Source organism: Penicillium robsamsonii, assembly GCF_028829455.1.
Source record: "Penicillium robsamsonii strain IBT 29466 chromosome Unknown utg000001l_segment0_segment0, whole genome shotgun sequence".
Taxonomy (NCBI): Eukaryota; Fungi; Ascomycota; class Eurotiomycetes; order Eurotiales; family Aspergillaceae; genus Penicillium; species Penicillium robsamsonii.
The window spans coordinates 8,007,388-8,024,987 of NW_026643219.1; the positions used below are offsets into that span (position 1 = coordinate 8,007,388).

The window sequence follows — 17,600 nt, forward strand, 5'->3', positions numbered from 1 at the left end:
CATTTACATCATGGCGGACGGAATCGACAGACGCGCCGACGGTATGTGGTTCCAACCTTGGACATGAATCATGCTAACAGCAACTAGAGCGCATGGAGTTCAACACCTCCAAGGAGGTGACTGTCGCGCCGACCTTCGAGGACATGCACTTGAAGGAAAGCTTGCTTCGCGGAATTTACGCTTACGGATACGAATCGCCTTCGGCTGTCCAATCCCGTGCGATTGTTCAAATCTGCAAAGGTCGCGACACCATTGCCCAGGCCCAGTCCGGTACTGGTAAAACCGCCACATTCGCGATCAGTACCTTGCAGGTCATTGATACTGTTGTGCGCGAGACCCAAGGTACACATCTCCCCTGTCCAAACTGATCACATCAAATCCTAACCACGATCCGGTCTGTAACAGCTCTGGTCCTCTCCCCGACCCGTGAACTCGCAACCCAAATTCAATCCGTCGTTATGGCCCTCGGTGATTACATGAACGTTCAGTGCCACGCTTGCATTGGAGGAACCAACGTTGGTGAAGATATCCGTAAACTCGACTACGGCCAACACGTTGTCTCCGGAACTCCTGGTCGTGTGGCCGATATGATCCGTCGCCGCAACCTGCGCACACGTCATATTAAGATGCTCGTTCTCGATGAAGCCGATGAGCTCCTGAATCGCGGTTTCCGTGAGCAGATTTACGATGTTTACCGCTATCTGCCCCCCGCGACGCAAGTCGTCGTGGTCTCTGCCACCCTCCCATACGATGTCCTGGACATGACCACAAAATTCATGACTGATCCCGTCCGTGTCTTGGTCAAGCGTGACGAGTTGACACTGGAGGGTATCAAGCAATACTTCATTGCTGTTGAGAAGGAGGAATGGAAGTTCGACACACTTTGCGATTTGTACGATACCTTGACTATCACCCAGGCCGTTATCTTCTGCAACACCCGCCGAAAGGTCGACTGGCTTGCCGACAAGATGCGTGAGGCCAACTTTACCGTCTCCAGTATGCACGGCGAGATGCCTCAGAAGGAGCGTGACAGTATTATGCAAGACTTCCGTCAAGGCAATTCTCGTGTCCTTATTTCTACTGATGTCTGGGCCCGTGGTATCGATGTTCAGCAAGTCTCTCTTGTTATCAACTACGACCTGCCTACCAACCGCGAGAACTATATTCACCGTATTGGTCGATCTGGACGATTCGGCCGCAAGGGTGTGGCCATCAACTTTGTCACCAGCGATGATGTCCGTATCCTTCGCGACATCGAGTTGTACTACTCGACTCAAATTGATGAGATGCCAATGAACGGTAAGCCAATCCGCTACCATTTTCTAATTGTTATGCTAATGATCTTATTCCAGTTGCGGATTTGCTTTCATAATCTCATTCTCTGGTATTGTGATTGTAACATCTTTTCTTACGCCAAAAGCGACTTGGCCTCATCCCTTCTGGAGCCTTCTGCAAGTGCGCTTGCATTTTTTTATTGAATATGCCTCGGAATCTGGCACGATGGGTTTGAGGGAAATGAAAGGCCAGCTCTAGCGTGGAGGAAAGGGAAAATAACATATTTCAGTAAGTCAAATCACTGCCATTCACTTGACACGAAATGCTAATAATTTGGGATAGTTTTCAAGAATGCCAACCGATTTGCACGCCCCAGGAGGTGTTTACGATTTTGCTTATTTCAAAATTTCGGGCCTCCAGCCCAAGTAGCAGGGTCTTTTTTTCTTCATGCTTGGAGTTTCTTCTTTTACTTTACTTTTTGACACTAGGAATCATGAATGATGGAATCAGCTTTACTTTCATATTTACTTCTTGGTCTCAAGTATTTCCCTGGTCTGGGGACATGAATATGAATCAGTAGTGAAGAAAAAAGATTAGAGTGAGAGGTACTTACACGAAAGGTCGGGGTGAGATGCAATATGTCAAACTGGGCCTCAACAACTCCATTACTATATGGCTACGCTGGTTAGTTCCTACTGGATGGAAGTTCTACATCGAAAAGAGTTATATAAATAGTAGATTTGATTCAATCAAGGGGACTTGCAACAAAACATTCAACCCGAGACCAAGAAAGCCCCCCAAAAGTAAAACTCAGAACTGGGCCAACCAGAAACGGACAGAACATATATACTCCTCGGAACCCAGAAAGAAGATATGGACCAACGCCAGCTCCCTGTATTGAAAGAAATAGAGGCTAACTGCAAAGTAGACAGCATAAGGAGTGAAAGGGGGACTCGAACGATGTATATGCGCAAGACAGCATGATGAGAATATGTCGGTCAGTTGATGAGGGAGAAGAACAAGAAAACATTGCAAGACAGCAGGTTTATCGTCTTTCAATCCCAAGCTCCGAGTATGTTCCCTCCATCAGATACGGTATCGTGAGGAACCTAAATAAAGACAGGCAACAAGCATGACCAAAATTGGAGTTGGGGGAGTCATTTTCCATTTGCAGACCATGGATGTCAGAAAGTAGATGTTGTCCTCAATGCGCTAGTCCGTGTAACCCCATTTGAGGGTATACCACTGCGTTGAACTGGTCCTGCTGGACGGGATCGATTACTGTCTCGAGACCAACTATAAGTTTGAGTTAGCAGCGTTGTTCAACGTGAGACGAGGACAGGAGTGATTCTTACATCCTTACTACACTATCATCGCCTGCTGATGCGAACATTCCCGGATCTGCTGGGTTCCATGATATTGAGTTAACGCATCCTGAGATATGGCCTTCCAGGATCTCTACGATGTTGCCGTTTTCTTTGTGCCAGATGTAGACTTTCGAGTCTGCAGATAGTTAGTAACAATTCCAGAAGTGAGGTGTTGAGATATTTACCTTCACTTCCGCTGACGACAAAGTTCTCGGCTGCTCCACCGAACGTGCTGCGAATCACGAACTCGCCTTGCTTCTGTCCCTTGAATTGACGGACAACAGCAGTGGTTTCCATGTCAACTAATTGGATCTCGCCCTCGGCCAGGTTTATAAGCATATGCCGCGAGTCTCTGCTGATAGCAACCGAGGTCGGTTTGCTCGGAAGTGGGAGACAGTAGTCTTCCTCGTATGTAAGCATGTTGTACACATGGACCTTCGCTTCGGTGTCGGCAGCGACAAGGCGTCGTCCGTCAGCGCTAATAGCACAATCCTGTACACGGAATCCGCCTTTCCACGTGTATAAAGATTGGCCACGCATGCTCCAGTGACGGAGCTGTGATTCAGCATCGAGAGAGGCTGTCACAAAAGATTCACCATCTGCCGCCCAGGCAGCTGCAGTCACCGGTTGACGGTGGTGATTGATGGTGAGCAGGCAACGACCGCTCTAAACCATGCAAAGCCCAAGTTAGCATATGATTATAGATCTACATCAGATTGTTGAATTAATTACCTCAACACTCCATACGCGTGCCTTCTTGTCTTGCGAGCAAGTAATTAGTTTGGAGTCATCTGGACTCCAACTGGCAAACGCAACGCCATCCTCGTGTTCCGTCAATCTGTGGATAACACTAAAATCGGTTGTGTTGTAGATGAGCACGTTATGGTCCTTGCCTGCAGTGACCAGCTTGGAGCCATCGTGAGAAAATTCGCAATACCACACTTCATCTGAGTGATGTGTCAAGTCCACTGAGACGTCCAATGGGAAGTCGTTTCGGTCGCACATGTGGTCAGAGTAGAGCGACGGAGGTTCCGCGGTATTGTGATAAAAGCATTTGTTGATTTGAGTCTGCTTGACTTGATCTAGTAGCACGGCCAGGCGATGCTGCGGGATCATCACGGAAGGAGATATAGATTCTGCGGCTGAATTAGCAACCCGGTTACACCACATTGGGTATTAGATTGGGCTCACTTGACAATTCGCCAAGCAGTCGTTCGCGAGACGAGCTAACGGAGCCATCCCATCCCGTTTGAGCATGTAAGACCTCGGTCGAGCACATAAGAAGACTGGCCAAAATAACTGGTAAGCAAATCGAGTTTTGGAAATTCCTATAGATCGGCAATACCTTGATAGCGCATGAAGTCGCTCAACATCAAAGTTCAAGGGCGTCAGTTCTTGCCGAAGGACGTTGAGCGCCGCAGCTAGATCACGCGCTTCTAGCAACTCGAGGAATTTCTGTTGCCGGAGATAGAATAGCATCTCGTTCCTATCGGCCTCCTCTGTTAATATCAGAGTTTCTTCTTGTGGAGATTTCCGATCGACATGTTGTGATCCGGCATTTCGAAACGATTGTATCAAGATTCTCTCGGCTTCTGGCCATCTTCCGCCTAACACCGCACTCCGGAACGTTGCAACCCCTGACGTTTCCAGTTCATACCCGCTCTCCGAGCTTAACAGTGCTGCCGACCCATTATAACCCAACTCATATAGACTCTGTATCAAAATTCGCGTCACCTCCTCCTTGTTGTGGCCGTAGTAGGTAGAAGACTGGGGTGGCCTTTTGGAGCCATTTGTATGAGAGCTCCCGTTGGTTGCTGCTTGCCCATTCAGACCCGTCTTCCTCGACGTCGATGCAAGTGATTCATTCGAGGAGTCTGGGATGCCATTTTCTGTTGATATTCCATCGGGACGCATGATTACCAGGCGCCTGCGCTTGGGGGAAGGAGGTCGGCCGTCCGGTCGGCCAAGAAGGCTGGGATAACCCTGGGGTGCAGTCTCACGTGCTATTCGTGGAAAGTGTCCGGTCCCCGCCGATGAGGGACCAAGTATATCCGGGCTGCTCGAAAGGCGGCGGCGACGGTTGGTCCGAGGGGTAGATGAACTGGGTGGTTGAGATGCGGCGGACAGGAATTCTGACGTTGGGGAGCCGGGATTGCCTACCGAGGCGGGAGCTGTGATGGGTAAAGGAGGATCAGGGTGGTCGGAGGTGATAAAGGGGTTATGCGGTGATGAATTTTGAGCCAGTTCGACTATATCTCTAGATCTGCCCAATCCCCTGGCTCTTTGGAAGAACCAGGTGAGCAGACCTCAAGCGGTGGCGGGTGTCCGATAAGTAATCGCCGGGAGCTCCGTTGGAGAGGGGCGATGCAGTTGTCACAGGGTCAAATGGATAGTCACTAGCTTAAGCTGATAGGCACAGATGTAAAAAATGATCAAAGAGCTGTAGATCTTGAGAAATCACGCGGTTGTGTTCTCTTTGAGTTGGGAACTGGTGGATGGTTGGGGCTTATCGGAGAGAGGAGAGAAAGAGAGAGATAAAGAGACGGACCAGTCAACCTCGAACGGCAATGAAAGTCCGAATCTCGAATATAGGATTAAATACCGACTGTCAAATGTCAAATGTCAAATGTGAGATGTGAAATGGCTTTAAGTAAAGGAAAAACAGGATTGGGTCGTTGGGTAGCCCAGGTAGGATAAGAAGGACCCGACGATCTACATTGTAGCACTTCTACTATGTACTCCCTTGCTACATGTATGTATGAGAAATTCGCTATTTTACACGAGTATGTATGTAGAATTAGAAATCCACACCGACGATGACGTTTTAGCATCCTACCTTGTGCTGTGAGGGTATACGGAGTGGAGTTTGTACAACTATATCTATAAAGCTGTTAGAGGTGGTGTTTAGCAAGATGCCTAAAATTATAGTGAAATAAAGCAATCATGAGGGTTTCCAATGGTAGAATATTTGAAATGGGATTATGGCTGGGATCCTATGCACTGAGGGCCAATGCGGCTCCCAGGAACTGCCCGTGATATGATAGTATATTATCAAGCTTGGAGTGACCGGAAGAAAACTTCTTATCCTCATGATTAAAAGTACTAAGAGTCAGAAGTATGAGACTACAGAAGCAAGGTAGCCTTGACAAACTTGATTAAGAGGAAGTTGGTGCTCCAATGTCACTATTTACTTCACTTCTAAGATGCCTTTATATGTAGTCTACAGCTTAATGGTGAGTTCTAGAGGTGGATTAAGAACTTATAGGCTGGTATATTCCGGACTATCCCTGCATGGACAGCCAAGTAGATAAGAAACTCTCATGCCGCAATCTCAACAACCAACTTCGTACAACTCACCCCCCGGAGGACAATATCCAACCCAGCATTAATAGCCCCCAGCCCCTTTCCCACGACCCTTGGCTCCGGACTGGGCCTGATAACCCCGTTGGCTAGATTCTCTCTCAGCCATGTCCCCATCCAATATTGAAACTGGGCCAACCTCTCCCCTTCATTCATCGACGGCAGCACAAAGATGGTTTCCACCCCGCTCACCACGTCTGCGTCAGCAGGAATTACCGGTGCTGATCCAATCTTTGCCTTCTGGTCTTCTTTTCCTTGGTTATCCCCAATGAAGGCTTTGAGGGCGGCTTGACATGACGCCAGCTGCCCTGTGGCAAGAAAGCAGTGCCGAATAACTAGACCGTCTTCTCTGGCCGCCGAAACAATATTATCCACAACCTGCGGATCTTTGTAATCAAAGACGCGATCCGCGCCTAGGGAGGTTATGTACTTCAGATTCGCCGCACCGGCCGTGGCGTACACAGCGGCGAAAGAAGAGTGGCGATCTTCCCGCAGCACCCTGGCGCTTTGCACACCCATCGTTCCAACGCTAGAGGAAGCACCCCAGACCAGTAAGGCGTCTCTCTTCTGTTTCTTATTTTTGTGAGTTCCTCCGCTAGGATTGGAGCTGACTGGGGCCGCCGAAACGGAAGAAGAAGAAGAAGAAGAAGATGATGATGATGATGATGATGATGATGATGATGAAGAAGTGGCTTCTCCGACCCGTGAAATACCCATAATATCCCACGCATTGAGAGGTACCTCAACGGCGACTGGCAAGGTTGCCGCTTGGTTCCAAGACACACCCTCTGGAAGAGGCAGGGCGTGTTGCCAGGGGACAAGGCACCGCTCTTGAAAGGCGCCGTAGTCAGGATCGCAGGACCTCCAGAAGGAGGCGGCGTATGCCGCGACACGGGTGATCCCTGGTCGGAAATAAGGTCCTGGTCTCTCGTCGGTAGCACTGATAGGGACGTTGTCGCCGACCTCAAGGACTAGCCCTGATATGTCGAAGCCAATGACCGTGGGGTAGGTGGATATGAAGAGGCCTTGATCACGCATGTGGCCATCTGCCGGGTTCAGGGCTACGGACTTGACCTCTATTAGGAGTTCGTTTGGGCCTGGCTTTGGGGTAGGCCGTGTTTGGAGCTCGAAGGGCTCTCCTTTTGCGAGGGAGACGGCGGCAAGGTGGGTGGCCATTTTGGGGAGCTCAAGTAAAGAATTTTGATGTGTAGAAATTTATGTGGACCAGCTCTGGTATTCAAAGCTTCTTGGGATATCAGGGAATACTGTTCTTCTTATACATTATGCTATCATTCCAAGTTAATTCAGCCCGCCCAACGTGATCTTGTGTTTATAGATGGCGGGCGGATTCAGGGCAGAATTAGCCAATCAGAGACATCTGCATCCGAGAAAAAGCTAGCGCGGAAGGTAGAATATCCCAAAGAGGGTTAGCGTATGGGGCTTATAGGAGCTGTCGTTGGACGATGACCGCCTCCCATCTCTTACATATCACTCTGGCGTTGAAATCCCACCGAACTCGGGAAAATCCCTCACAGCTACGCTGCACAGGGCATTGCATAACCATCTAACCAGGCATGGCTTCGACTTTTTCAGAGGTGCGGGGGTGTAGGACCCTGCGGAGATCGAGATTTGGCTGCCGAAATTGTAAGCTTCGAAAACTCAAGGTAGGTGGCTCTAGGCTTTCAATTAACACTGCGCTTGGCTGAATATCTTTGGCCTATTAGTGTGACGAAGGCAGGCCACATTGCATGAGATGTAGTTCATTCGGGGTATTATGCAACTTTATGTCTAACATCCCCGACCTCCAGCCTATCACCGCTGATACGAGGCGGGCATTGTTGGTTCGAGGAAAAGCAAAGCTTCACCCCCCTCCTACCAATGCTGTCTGGACATCTGAGGCATCGACCTCCTATCAATTGAACGCAAAGTGTCAAGATTTTATAACTCGATATCTTGGGAGAAGTCTCATTACTCCAGACGACCCTAATATGAGACAAGTCAATCGCAGGCTCCTGGAACTAGCCTTCGCCGTAAGTTTTATTACATCAATTCTGTCTCAGCAGACAAACTGGAACCCGGATTTATGCATCATGGGTCTGCGCTCGGCTAAAATATGATTTACAGTACCCTTTCTTAATGCACGCCTCTCTAGCTGTGGCGCTTACATATGACCGCCATCTGAATGGCTCCTTAAACTCTCATCGCACTCTAGAAGAGTGTTATCACTGGTCCCAAAGCACAGTTCTCTTGAACAAGCGGTTAAGGGAACCCATTGAAACGAAAGACAAGGATCCCATCTGGGGTACTGCAGCTGCTCTAGCTGTCTTAACCTTTTCATCCCCTGATGCACGCACACCGGAACAGGCCTGGCCTCTAAAATCCTCAGACTCCTCAGATTTAGACTGGGTGCGTATGAGCAAGGGTAAAATGTCATTGTGGCACACGGTTAATCCACTACGACCGGACAGCCTTTTCTGCGTTATGGCGGCTACCTACGCTCAGATGGATTCGCCATTGCCAGAAGGAGGTATAGAGGGTATACCAAAGGCCTTGGCTGCCGTGTGTAGCCTCGAAGAATCATCTACGGCGGAAAATAATCCGTATTTCCATGCTGCCCATGCAGTATCCCGAATCCTGGGTCTCCCGGATAGCCAGGTCACAATAGGTCTAACTGAAATATTTACGCGGAGCATCCATGGTCCTTTTAAAGAATTGCTCCGAAAAAAGGACCCTGCAGCGCTAGTGTTGATCTATCTATGGTACTGCAAAGCAAGTCGCAGTATATGGTGGATTGACCTTAGGGCTAGAGTGGAATGTCCTTCTATTTGCTTGTATCTACGACTATGTCATACAGAGAATGATGCTGTACGGTCATTCCTTCCAGGAGGAGCTCTCGCCAATATGTTTAATTAGCGTCGAGTTTTTCCCTTCAATTGTTAGTACAGATTACTGCTACAGTGGTTTCTCCGGTCTCAATTACTGAATAAACTTTACATGCCACTATCAGACTCCTTTTACGTCCGCTCTATACTATAGCTTCTAACATAACTAGGATATTATCAATGTGCTTGAACCCGGTTACTCAATCTTGGGATTTCTGGTAATGGAACACTCTGCCTCTTAGAGAATTGTTGCTCAATCATAAAGTGCAGCTAGCCCATATTTATCTTCCTCTCTGCCTTACTATTGATCCCCTGCAAGTCGCAGGGGATCACACAACATGGAGACGGAGTCACCTGACCCCATCGGTCAAGTATCAGGAATGAATTCCAAGGAATCGTCACATGGCTCCCACGTGAGCATGGCGGTACACATAGTCGGAGATTCCCCTGAATCCCCTCTTCTTTTGGCAAGAATTAGTCTTGGCACACAAAGACAATACAATTCCATTCCTCTCCAAGTCATTGTATCTTACCCGGTTGACAGGCCTTACACCTGAAAACTGTATACTCTTACATATACAGGGTTAAATCTAAGTAGTATACTCCTTCTGGTTGCCATTCTGCTACCTCCGACGAGGGAGGCATCCGGATAGCATTAGCATCTACTAAGCCTTTTGAGACCTGCATCGACACGAGTTCCATACTCGCGAGCCTGTCGGGATAGTGTAAGGTTTATCAGACCTGAGGTCCGACGATGGTCCGATACCCGATCGGGTGGTAATCTTGCTATATGCGACCGGTCGTTGTACTCGGTATTTGACACATAGTTCAGTAAAGAATTGAAGAGACTAAACAGGTGAAACTGACTTCGAGCGCGTCTGTACTTCAAAATGTTTAGCGAACGGTAAAAATATTCATTTCGGTGGGCACCAATTTCTAAGGGAGAGAGAATAAAGAAGCAAGGTAGTCTATACGATAGATTTGAAAAAATATATAAAAGGGAAGGCCCTCCATCCATCTCAAAGGTATCCGTTTGGGAGAGCATTATCAGCTAGTTTCAGCAATGTCTTCCTCTAAGCCAGAAAGCAAAAGGTGTCGCAAAACAACACGGTACGAGAAATCAGACATTTGCTTGCAGAGTTACGAAGGACGAATCATACTAATTATTAGAAAAAAATTACTTTGGACGATAACTAAATTATGATCAGCTTACAGTGCAATCAAGATAGCCTAGAGTGAACAACGGTGTCTGGTGAAAAGAGCCGTGGTATCATCATCGCTGTGACAATAATAGGGCGTCGAGCTAGGCAGCTACGCGGCTAAGCTTGAACATGATGTCGAGAAGGGAAGATGAAAACTGACCGTGCTCCATATAAGCACGCAGTTACTGTGTGCCCTTGCAGCTGGTGCAGTAATTGAGAGTGACATGACAGGAATTTGACATATATGCGGTTCCGCATTTGTTGACCTTGTCATTTACCTTCAGGTACTCAACACTAGTAAAATTGTTAGAGTGAGTTCAGAGACATTCATAGGGGTATTGACTTACGCAGCCTTAATCTGCCGTCCAGTCATTCCAAACCCATAGTCATCGTTATCGCATGTATACATAGCCGCACAACCGGCTTGGCCTAGCGCTGCAACTATGACCATGCCACTTTTGATATCCGCTGTGTAGGATGTGTAGGACGTATAGACCGTGTCGTCTACATACTGCATATACGCTCTGTCGCAGGCATCGTCGACACTGCGGCATTGGATCGAGCCCTTGTTGTTACCGCTGGTCTGGCTTGGCGACGCAGTTTGCAGTGTCGTGGGGTTGCCCGCACCCTGCGTGGCAAGATCTGCAACGATCTGCGACGGATAAGAGAGTATTTCACCATTTGGGTTGGTGGTAATGAAAGACACGGGCGTTACTGCAGGCGCAGTTAGGGTGGTTATCGTTTCGGGAGCCGAGTGACTGCTTGTCCCAGAAGTGCTACCCGGCGTAGAGGAGGTTGTGTCTGGGGCAGGCGTAGAGGAGGTTCTGTTTAGAGCAGGTGTAGAGGAGGTTTTATCTGGGGCAGGCGCAGAGGAGGTTGTATCTGGGGCAGGCGTAGAGGAGGTTTTGTCTGGGGCAGGCGTAGAGGAGGTTCTGTTTGGGGCAGGCGTAGAGGAGGTTGTGTCTGGGGCAGGTGTAGAGGTTGTGTCTGGGAAATCAGGTATAGGATCCATGAGCGTAGCGAATGGGCTAGCCTTCACCGCAATAGTACAAGCAGCCGGCGTCGTGGTTGCTAAAGTAGACGAAATGGATGGTGTGACATTACAACCTGTTGCCACAGATGTACTCGTAGTGCAGCTATTGCTGTACAACCGTGTTCCAGAGCGTGTACTTGTAGCCACAGGTGTGCAAGATACCCAGTTATTCGTCACTGTTTTGGTGGTGCACTCTGTGGTAGCAGATGTGGTGGTAGATGAAGGCTGAGAGGCTGAAGATTCCGGCTCAGGGGTAGGAAGCTTATCGTTACCAATAGTAATGGTTGGCCAGTCCATCATTGGGGGATCCGGGGGTGGAGGGTATATCCCCGGGATAGGGCCTATTCGCGCCCGAGTTAGTTATAGTGCTGGTGGAATTTGCTTTCAAAGGAACTTACCAATGCCCCAAGCAAAGATTCCACCTCCCCCACAGAACCAGCAATGCCAAAAGAAGGCAACTGCAGTATGGTGGCCATCTTTATCCGTTGTCTCGATGAGTGTGTTTTTTTGTTACACCGGTCACTGTGCTCACAGAGGATGTAGAGAGGGATGTAATAATAATAATAGGAAGGGTGGTGGATTCTGATGACCCACTGCTTCCGGGAGGATTTATTGAGCTAGAGCCTCCAGAGGTAGAAGAGGAAGATGATCCAGATGTAGAGGATCCGGATGTAGATGATATCGATGTCGTTGAACCCGATTTAGATATTCCGGGGATAGATGTGTCAGAGCTAAAGCCTACTAACGATGATATTCCCGTAGAGGACCCAGTGGGCGCTTTAGACCCGGGGGTGCCAGAAGGCGTAGTGGTAAGTCTTCCAGTGCCAATTACGGGAGTCGATGTCACCGGCTCAAAGGAAGTCACCGGCTTAGAGGAAGAGCGGGGAACATTTGTTAACCTGCTAGTAGACGAGCCGCGACTTGGGGAGCTTGCACTAAAATAACTAGAAGTCCCAACAGATTTTGTTGGTTTTACCGTAGAGGAAAATGGGATTGGAACCGAAGTCGGGGTATTGGTTGAGAGATAGATTCCCGAACAGGAGGAACCAGTGCCACTGCAAGGAGTTGAGATTGAACCCCTTGATGAGGAGCTACCTTTAGGAATCGCAGTGGCCCTAAGTAGAAGCAGTCCAAAGACGAAAGCCCTAAGTTGCATCATTGCAAACCTCAAGACGCAGCAGATACTTAGTAGACTGAAACAGAGAAGGGACCGTCTTGTTTACTATAAATATTCTTACTCCCCAGTATATGTCCTTTATGCTGGTTCTCTGATTCGACTAAAACTGAGGAAGTAACGATAACATTATTATAAGGCGATGAAGGAGAGCCCGGATAGTCACTGGGCTTCTAGAGACGATAATGATATTTGCTACTTGCTTCAGAGTTAACGGAAGCATGATGACTATGATGTTAATCACCGTCACTCAGACTCCACCAACATTGATATAAATGTGCCTAGCAATCTTTCAGTCAAGAATCCAACCAACGCATAATTACAGAACTACATAATGCCCAACCACTCATATACAGTGAAAGTTTCAACTGCACTCTACAGATGTGATCACTCTCTGAATAATGCTTTGGATATTTTGCCTTCTTATAGGGTGGGATGATATCTATTCTACCAGCAAAATGATACGCTGCATATAATCCAATTGTATTCATCATTTGCTTCTCCAAGTTCGCGTAAATAACAATAGAAGAAAACCGTCCCGTATGAACTAGAGTTATATTTCAGAGGTGCCATGAGTCGAAAAATGCGCATTCATCGCGTAATGACCTAGCATGAAGTCGTCAGAAAGCCATCCACCCGATTTGAAAGCCTGATACCACCTTGACTGTCACATCTATAGCAAGCAGTCGGGTCATAACTTGGATTAAAAAAAATGCAAGGTTAGAGTGATAAAAGCGGATGGGAAAAGAAGGCTACTTATCGTTTTTTTTTTTGCTATAATATAAAATGTACCTTTTGCTATACAGGCGGAATATACGGGTGAAGAATATTCGGGTGGGCGAATATCCGCCCCAAGTGCCCTCTTCAATAGAGCGGCGAGTCGCCCATGCCCGAACCGTGGGCACTAGGTAAACACGACCTTACATATGCTGTTGTATGTTTTCATTTTTCTTTTGTCCTCTACAGCCAAATGACGAGCGGATTGGTAGTCGGGCTGCAAATGTTGAATAAATCCTAATTCAGATTGTGGGGGATCTTCCAGCAGGAGTGTACCAATTGCCTACTGTTGAGATTACTATGGAGATACAAATATCAGCAGTGGGAAAATCAAGAAGAAGAAGAAGAAGAAGAAAAAAAAAAACTGATAATCTATCTATGAAGAGAAGACTCTTTATAAAGCCTGATTATCTATGGAAGAAATGACAAACCAGCAAAGGCTCAGTCTGTATGACACAAAGAGACATCCCATCTATGGGGATTCTCCAACATATGCGTTAGATGGCGACGATAGTGTCACACTGCATCAACAGCGCTAATCTTGAATCCGTAGGACCTGGAGATTCTTGGCATGAAACAATGCCACATCAAGGTTAGCATTGAAACGATCCCGGAGGGATGCCAATTACTGCGATTGACTGGGATTATCAACATGAAAGAAGCCTGACCTGCTCTAAGTTTCCTAGGGCAGGAGTATTTGCATTAATCACTGATCTATAAGACTGAGTGTTAGGGGGCAGAAATGGTATCCTTGCTCCGTTTAGAAATATCCACTGTCACTGCTCTATATCTCTCTCTAAGTTTGCCACAGATCGATACGATGTATAATCGTTAACCCTTTTTAATGGGGCCACGGTTGGCTCTGAGACACTGACCATGGTCAGTAAATTAGATATGAGTGATCTGTCCGTCGGTGGTGAAGTTCGAAGCCCCATGCAGGACGCCAGGATGGCCCTTGAGAGTCTGAAGCTTTGAGCTCTAGGTTTCCTTAATCTGTTACAGCTGTCATATCAGATTTTACAAGGTTTCTTTCAATATATCTTCGAAGTTCGGAGGCAAATAAAATTGCTGCGTAGAAGAATAGCTTAGACACTCTTCCTCATCTGCTTGATCTGTTACAGCCTGTTGCCCTCGGAAGATCGCAATCTGTGCGGCCGTCCACTTTTTAATTTCCTAATATAAGGGAGACATCTGCGCCAGCGTCGAGAAACATTCGGAGAATCTCACAATGGCCGCATTCTACCGCTGCCGAAAGCGCCGTATGCCCATTATAGTATGAACCTTTAGCATTCATATCAGCTCCTACATTTAACAGTTGACGGAATATCCGGCGGTGACCTCCAAAAGCTGCGCCTTAAAGGGCTATAACAACTTTATACCTTGCAGCGGAGGTATTCACGTAGGTATATAAGAGAATTTCAACGATATCAATATGCCCTTCTAATACAGCAGCTTAAAGTACTATGCGACCTCCATTCTTAGAGGGAGGCGTATCAATATCTGTGCCTTACTCAAGCAGTCATCGTAGTAGCTTGACACGGCCTCTCTCGACGGTGGCTTATAGGGCAGTTCGACCCGTATTGATATCTGCACCCACAGAGACTAAGCGGGCGACGATATTCATATACCCCGCTCCAGAGGCCAGCACTGCCGCTGATCTGCCACCGTTGTTTCCCCAAGGCGCGTTAACGTCTGCTCCTGCCACTGATGGTATTTCAACCACGGCGAGCTACCCGTTACAAGAGAAGGCTAAAAGGGCTGTCTGCCCATAGTAACCTTTAGGAGGCTCATTGGGGTCCATTGGTTGTGCATCTTGGGGCATGTGTTGTGGTACTTTCGTGCCGCCCAGTGACGTATATATTGTAAGAAAATACACATTGACTCTGGGGAGGATTCTTATCTGGTTAAAGCGGCATCGATACCTTGTGCGAATTAAATGAAACCCCAATCAGAAGCCAGATAACCTTTATGCATTTGGAGAAATACCATTTTTATTACCGGCGGCTTACGTGCATTAGCGTGTGGACTTACTCTGGCACGGGAGAGTAGTTGAAAATAATGTATGAGCGAAGCGGCTAATGGCTTACAAGGAAAATAGTGAAATGATGCATGAACGCAGATTGCATTTACATTACCCAGAGGTATTGATGAGCAACCCCTCTTTCAAGTTAGATACATGTATAGGTTTCTAATATACGGCTACCTGCCGGCCCTGTGATAAAATGGCAAAGTCCATGCCAGTTCCAGTCCGATCTCAATGCTCCGAAAATAATCTATTCTCCAGCAGCCTCTAGCGCCGCGCATCCTAGACTTACTCACTATGACGGCGGTGTCGAGATCCTCAGAAGACTGGGATAGCAATGATGACAAGCACAGTGATTCCATTTCTTCATCCACTGGCTTGTTGAATGAACTTACCTCTAAATCCCGAGTGGCCTCCTTGCGGAAATACATCGACCTTCGCTTGATATTTGAAGGATTTCTGGTGTTTTCTCTATTTATCACTTTGGTGTCTATTACACACAGTCCAGAGGAATCGAATTCGGCTAAGGAAAGAAAGTACGGACCGACCCGTAAGTATCCCTTGGATTAGACATCAAGTATCTGCTCAGCTGTTGATCTCTAATATCTTTACGACAGTACCGCGGAGAGATGTCATTTTTGGTAATACGGCGGGGCTTGGACCGGAACTCGATTACGATGATCCTGAGATGTTGCGGAATGCTACACGTATGCGAGAGATTCATAGAAACTGGCACAGCCTATTCCCGCGTGAGTTTTTCCAGGTTGGGCACTGGTATCTCGACTCCGCGACTGATATTATTTCTTTTCCTTCTCATAGCGGGTCGTGGATATATCACGGTTTCGGAAAATGAGGAGTTTAATGTCCTTCATCCCCCATTCAAGATGGATCATGTGTTCGACGAAGGCGATCACTACGAAGGATACATTATGGCGGTCTATCACCAGCTACACTGTTTGGTAAGTCTGCGCTGAGCGATAAATTATATACCCCACTGACCTACGATCGAAGTCTATTATTATGACTGCTATGGGAACCTCGCGGGAAGAATGGGCGATGCTTGAGACGGAAAAGCTTGAGCACCGTGCTCACTGCGTGGAATATCTTCGACAGAGCATTTTATGTTCGGCAGATACAACTTTGGAAGGTGAGACTGGGGCGTGGGCAAAAAGTACAGGCTGGGGTCAGACACATTCTTGTGTGGACTTGGATGCTTTGACGGCGTATGCCAATGAGCACGCGATTTGGAATCTTACAGAGAGATTGCTACCGGACAGCTTTGATCCTCTCAAAGTTACTAATTCTGCTGACAACCATCAGCAATAAATTTGTTGGCTTGTCACACTTAGGAGATTTGGCTTCCCGCAACAATGCAAAATCAATAGAAATGTATGCTAAGCAAATATTCAATTTTTCAAAGAATGATTAAGACGAGATAAAACCGCGAGCCAAAATCCTAGTTTATATGATGTGGTAGTTAGTCTATGTTGTTTCCTACTTAGCTACACATGGTGTTGGCAAATAGTGGGTGATAGACTTTACGCCGCATCATATTCATTGCGATTTAGTTCAAATCATAGTTATTCGTCCTCGGGATGAATACAAGAAAGGAGAAAAGAAAATCCCACACCAGGTGCATGACCACATGCGTAGCTTATTCCCCGAATGTGACATTCTATGTGTTCATTTGGTGGTCAGAAAGTTTGAAGACATAGTATAGTGACTTAATCTGGTACTCACCGTATCCCTTGCGCTCGTAATCAGTCACAGCCTCCTCGGCGACAGGACCAGCAGCCATCGCTCACTTTCCGTAGTCGGTCACAGCCTCCTCGGCGACAGGACCAGCAGCCATCGCCCGCTTTCCATAGTCAGTCACAGCCTCCTCGGCGACGGGGCCGGCAGCCATCGCTCTCTTTCCGTAGTCAGTCACAGCCTCCTCGGCGACAGGACCAGCAGCCATCGCTCGCTTTCCATAGTCAGTCACAGCCTCCTCGGCAACAGGACCAGCAGCCATCGCTCGCTTTCCATAGTCAGTCACAGCCTCCTCGGCGACAGGACCAGCAGCCATCGCTCGCTTTCCATAGTCAGTCACAGCCTCCTCGGCGACGGGGCCGGCAGCCATGGCGCGAGGTATCGACAATCCCATTGTCTGGGACGCACCGATTGAAAGCAACATCAGTGTAGTGAGGAACTTCATATTGGGAGTATGGGCGAGTTTAGGATATTTCTGCGATGGGCAATATCGTATGGCAATAATAGCAACAATGCGTGACTAGGTAGGAAACAAAGACTTTATATCACCAACGATTTACATGGTATTCCTGTTTTCATACACCGATACGCAAAGTTCGACTAAGGATACAAGACGGCAGAGTTTCATGAATTTTTACATTTTGGACCCTAATGCAAGTGTTTACTGTATTGCTAGAGAAGCCAATGACTCGTAGGAATCATAACAAGGAGCGGCCTGATTAGAACTTTTGGTTTTTCAAGTCTCACCTGCATAT

The 17,600-nt window shown here is 47.5% G+C and overlaps 8 protein-coding genes across 8 annotated transcripts; 4 read left to right on the forward strand and 4 right to left on the reverse strand.

Annotated features, from left to right (window-relative positions):
* Positions 1–10: 10 nt before the first annotated feature.
* N7447_003102 (ATP-dependent RNA helicase eIF4A) lies at positions 11–1,372 on the forward strand (the record flags this gene model as incomplete). The annotated part of the gene is made up of 4 exons (XM_057227377.1): positions 11–41; positions 88–342; positions 406–1,299; positions 1,353–1,372. The coding sequence occupies 4 exons, from the start codon at positions 11–13 to the stop codon at positions 1,370–1,372; spliced, it is 1,200 nt and encodes a 399-aa protein (XP_057091393.1).
* A 1,087-nt stretch (positions 1,373–2,459) lies between these two features.
* On the reverse strand, positions 2,460–4,946 carry N7447_003103 (WD40 repeat domain-containing protein; the record flags this gene model as incomplete). Its single annotated transcript, XM_057227378.1, has 6 exons — positions 2,460–2,571; positions 2,631–2,778; positions 2,828–3,308; positions 3,375–3,778; positions 3,834–3,928; positions 3,988–4,946. The coding sequence occupies 6 exons, from the start codon at positions 4,944–4,946 to the stop codon at positions 2,460–2,462; spliced, it is 2,199 nt and encodes a 732-aa protein (XP_057091394.1).
* Positions 4,947–5,960: 1,014 nt separating this feature from the next.
* Positions 5,961–7,178, reverse strand: N7447_003104 (zinc-binding alcohol dehydrogenase family protein; the record flags this gene model as incomplete). The annotated part of the gene is made up of 1 exon (XM_057227379.1): positions 5,961–7,178. One exon carries the CDS (start codon positions 7,176–7,178, stop codon positions 5,961–5,963), a length of 1,218 nt encoding a protein of 405 aa, XP_057091395.1.
* A 608-nt stretch (positions 7,179–7,786) lies between these two features.
* N7447_003105 (uncharacterized protein) lies at positions 7,787–8,915 on the forward strand (the record flags this gene model as incomplete). Its single annotated transcript, XM_057227380.1, has 2 exons — positions 7,787–8,032; positions 8,127–8,915. The coding sequence occupies 2 exons, from the start codon at positions 7,787–7,789 to the stop codon at positions 8,913–8,915; spliced, it is 1,035 nt and encodes a 344-aa protein (XP_057091396.1).
* Positions 8,916–10,268: 1,353 nt separating this feature from the next.
* N7447_003106 (uncharacterized protein) lies at positions 10,269–11,416 on the reverse strand (the record flags this gene model as incomplete). The annotated part of the gene is made up of 2 exons (XM_057227381.1): positions 10,269–10,380; positions 10,434–11,416. 2 exons carry the CDS (start codon positions 11,414–11,416, stop codon positions 10,269–10,271), a joined length of 1,095 nt encoding a protein of 364 aa, XP_057091397.1.
* A 144-nt stretch (positions 11,417–11,560) lies between these two features.
* On the forward strand, positions 11,561–12,063 carry N7447_003107 (uncharacterized protein; the record flags this gene model as incomplete). The annotated part of the gene is made up of 2 exons (XM_057227382.1): positions 11,561–11,616; positions 11,691–12,063. The coding sequence occupies 2 exons, from the start codon at positions 11,561–11,563 to the stop codon at positions 12,061–12,063; spliced, it is 429 nt and encodes a 142-aa protein (XP_057091398.1).
* Positions 12,064–15,390: 3,327 nt separating this feature from the next.
* On the forward strand, positions 15,391–16,419 carry N7447_003108 (uncharacterized protein; the record flags this gene model as incomplete). Its single annotated transcript, XM_057227383.1, has 4 exons — positions 15,391–15,643; positions 15,711–15,800; positions 15,913–16,052; positions 16,105–16,419. The coding sequence occupies 4 exons, from the start codon at positions 15,391–15,393 to the stop codon at positions 16,417–16,419; spliced, it is 798 nt and encodes a 265-aa protein (XP_057091399.1).
* A 475-nt stretch (positions 16,420–16,894) lies between these two features.
* N7447_003109 (uncharacterized protein) lies at positions 16,895–17,290 on the reverse strand (the record flags this gene model as incomplete). Its single annotated transcript, XM_057227384.1, has 1 exon — positions 16,895–17,290. The coding sequence occupies one exon, from the start codon at positions 17,288–17,290 to the stop codon at positions 16,895–16,897; it is 396 nt and encodes a 131-aa protein (XP_057091400.1).
* Positions 17,291–17,600: the final 310 nt, after the last annotated feature.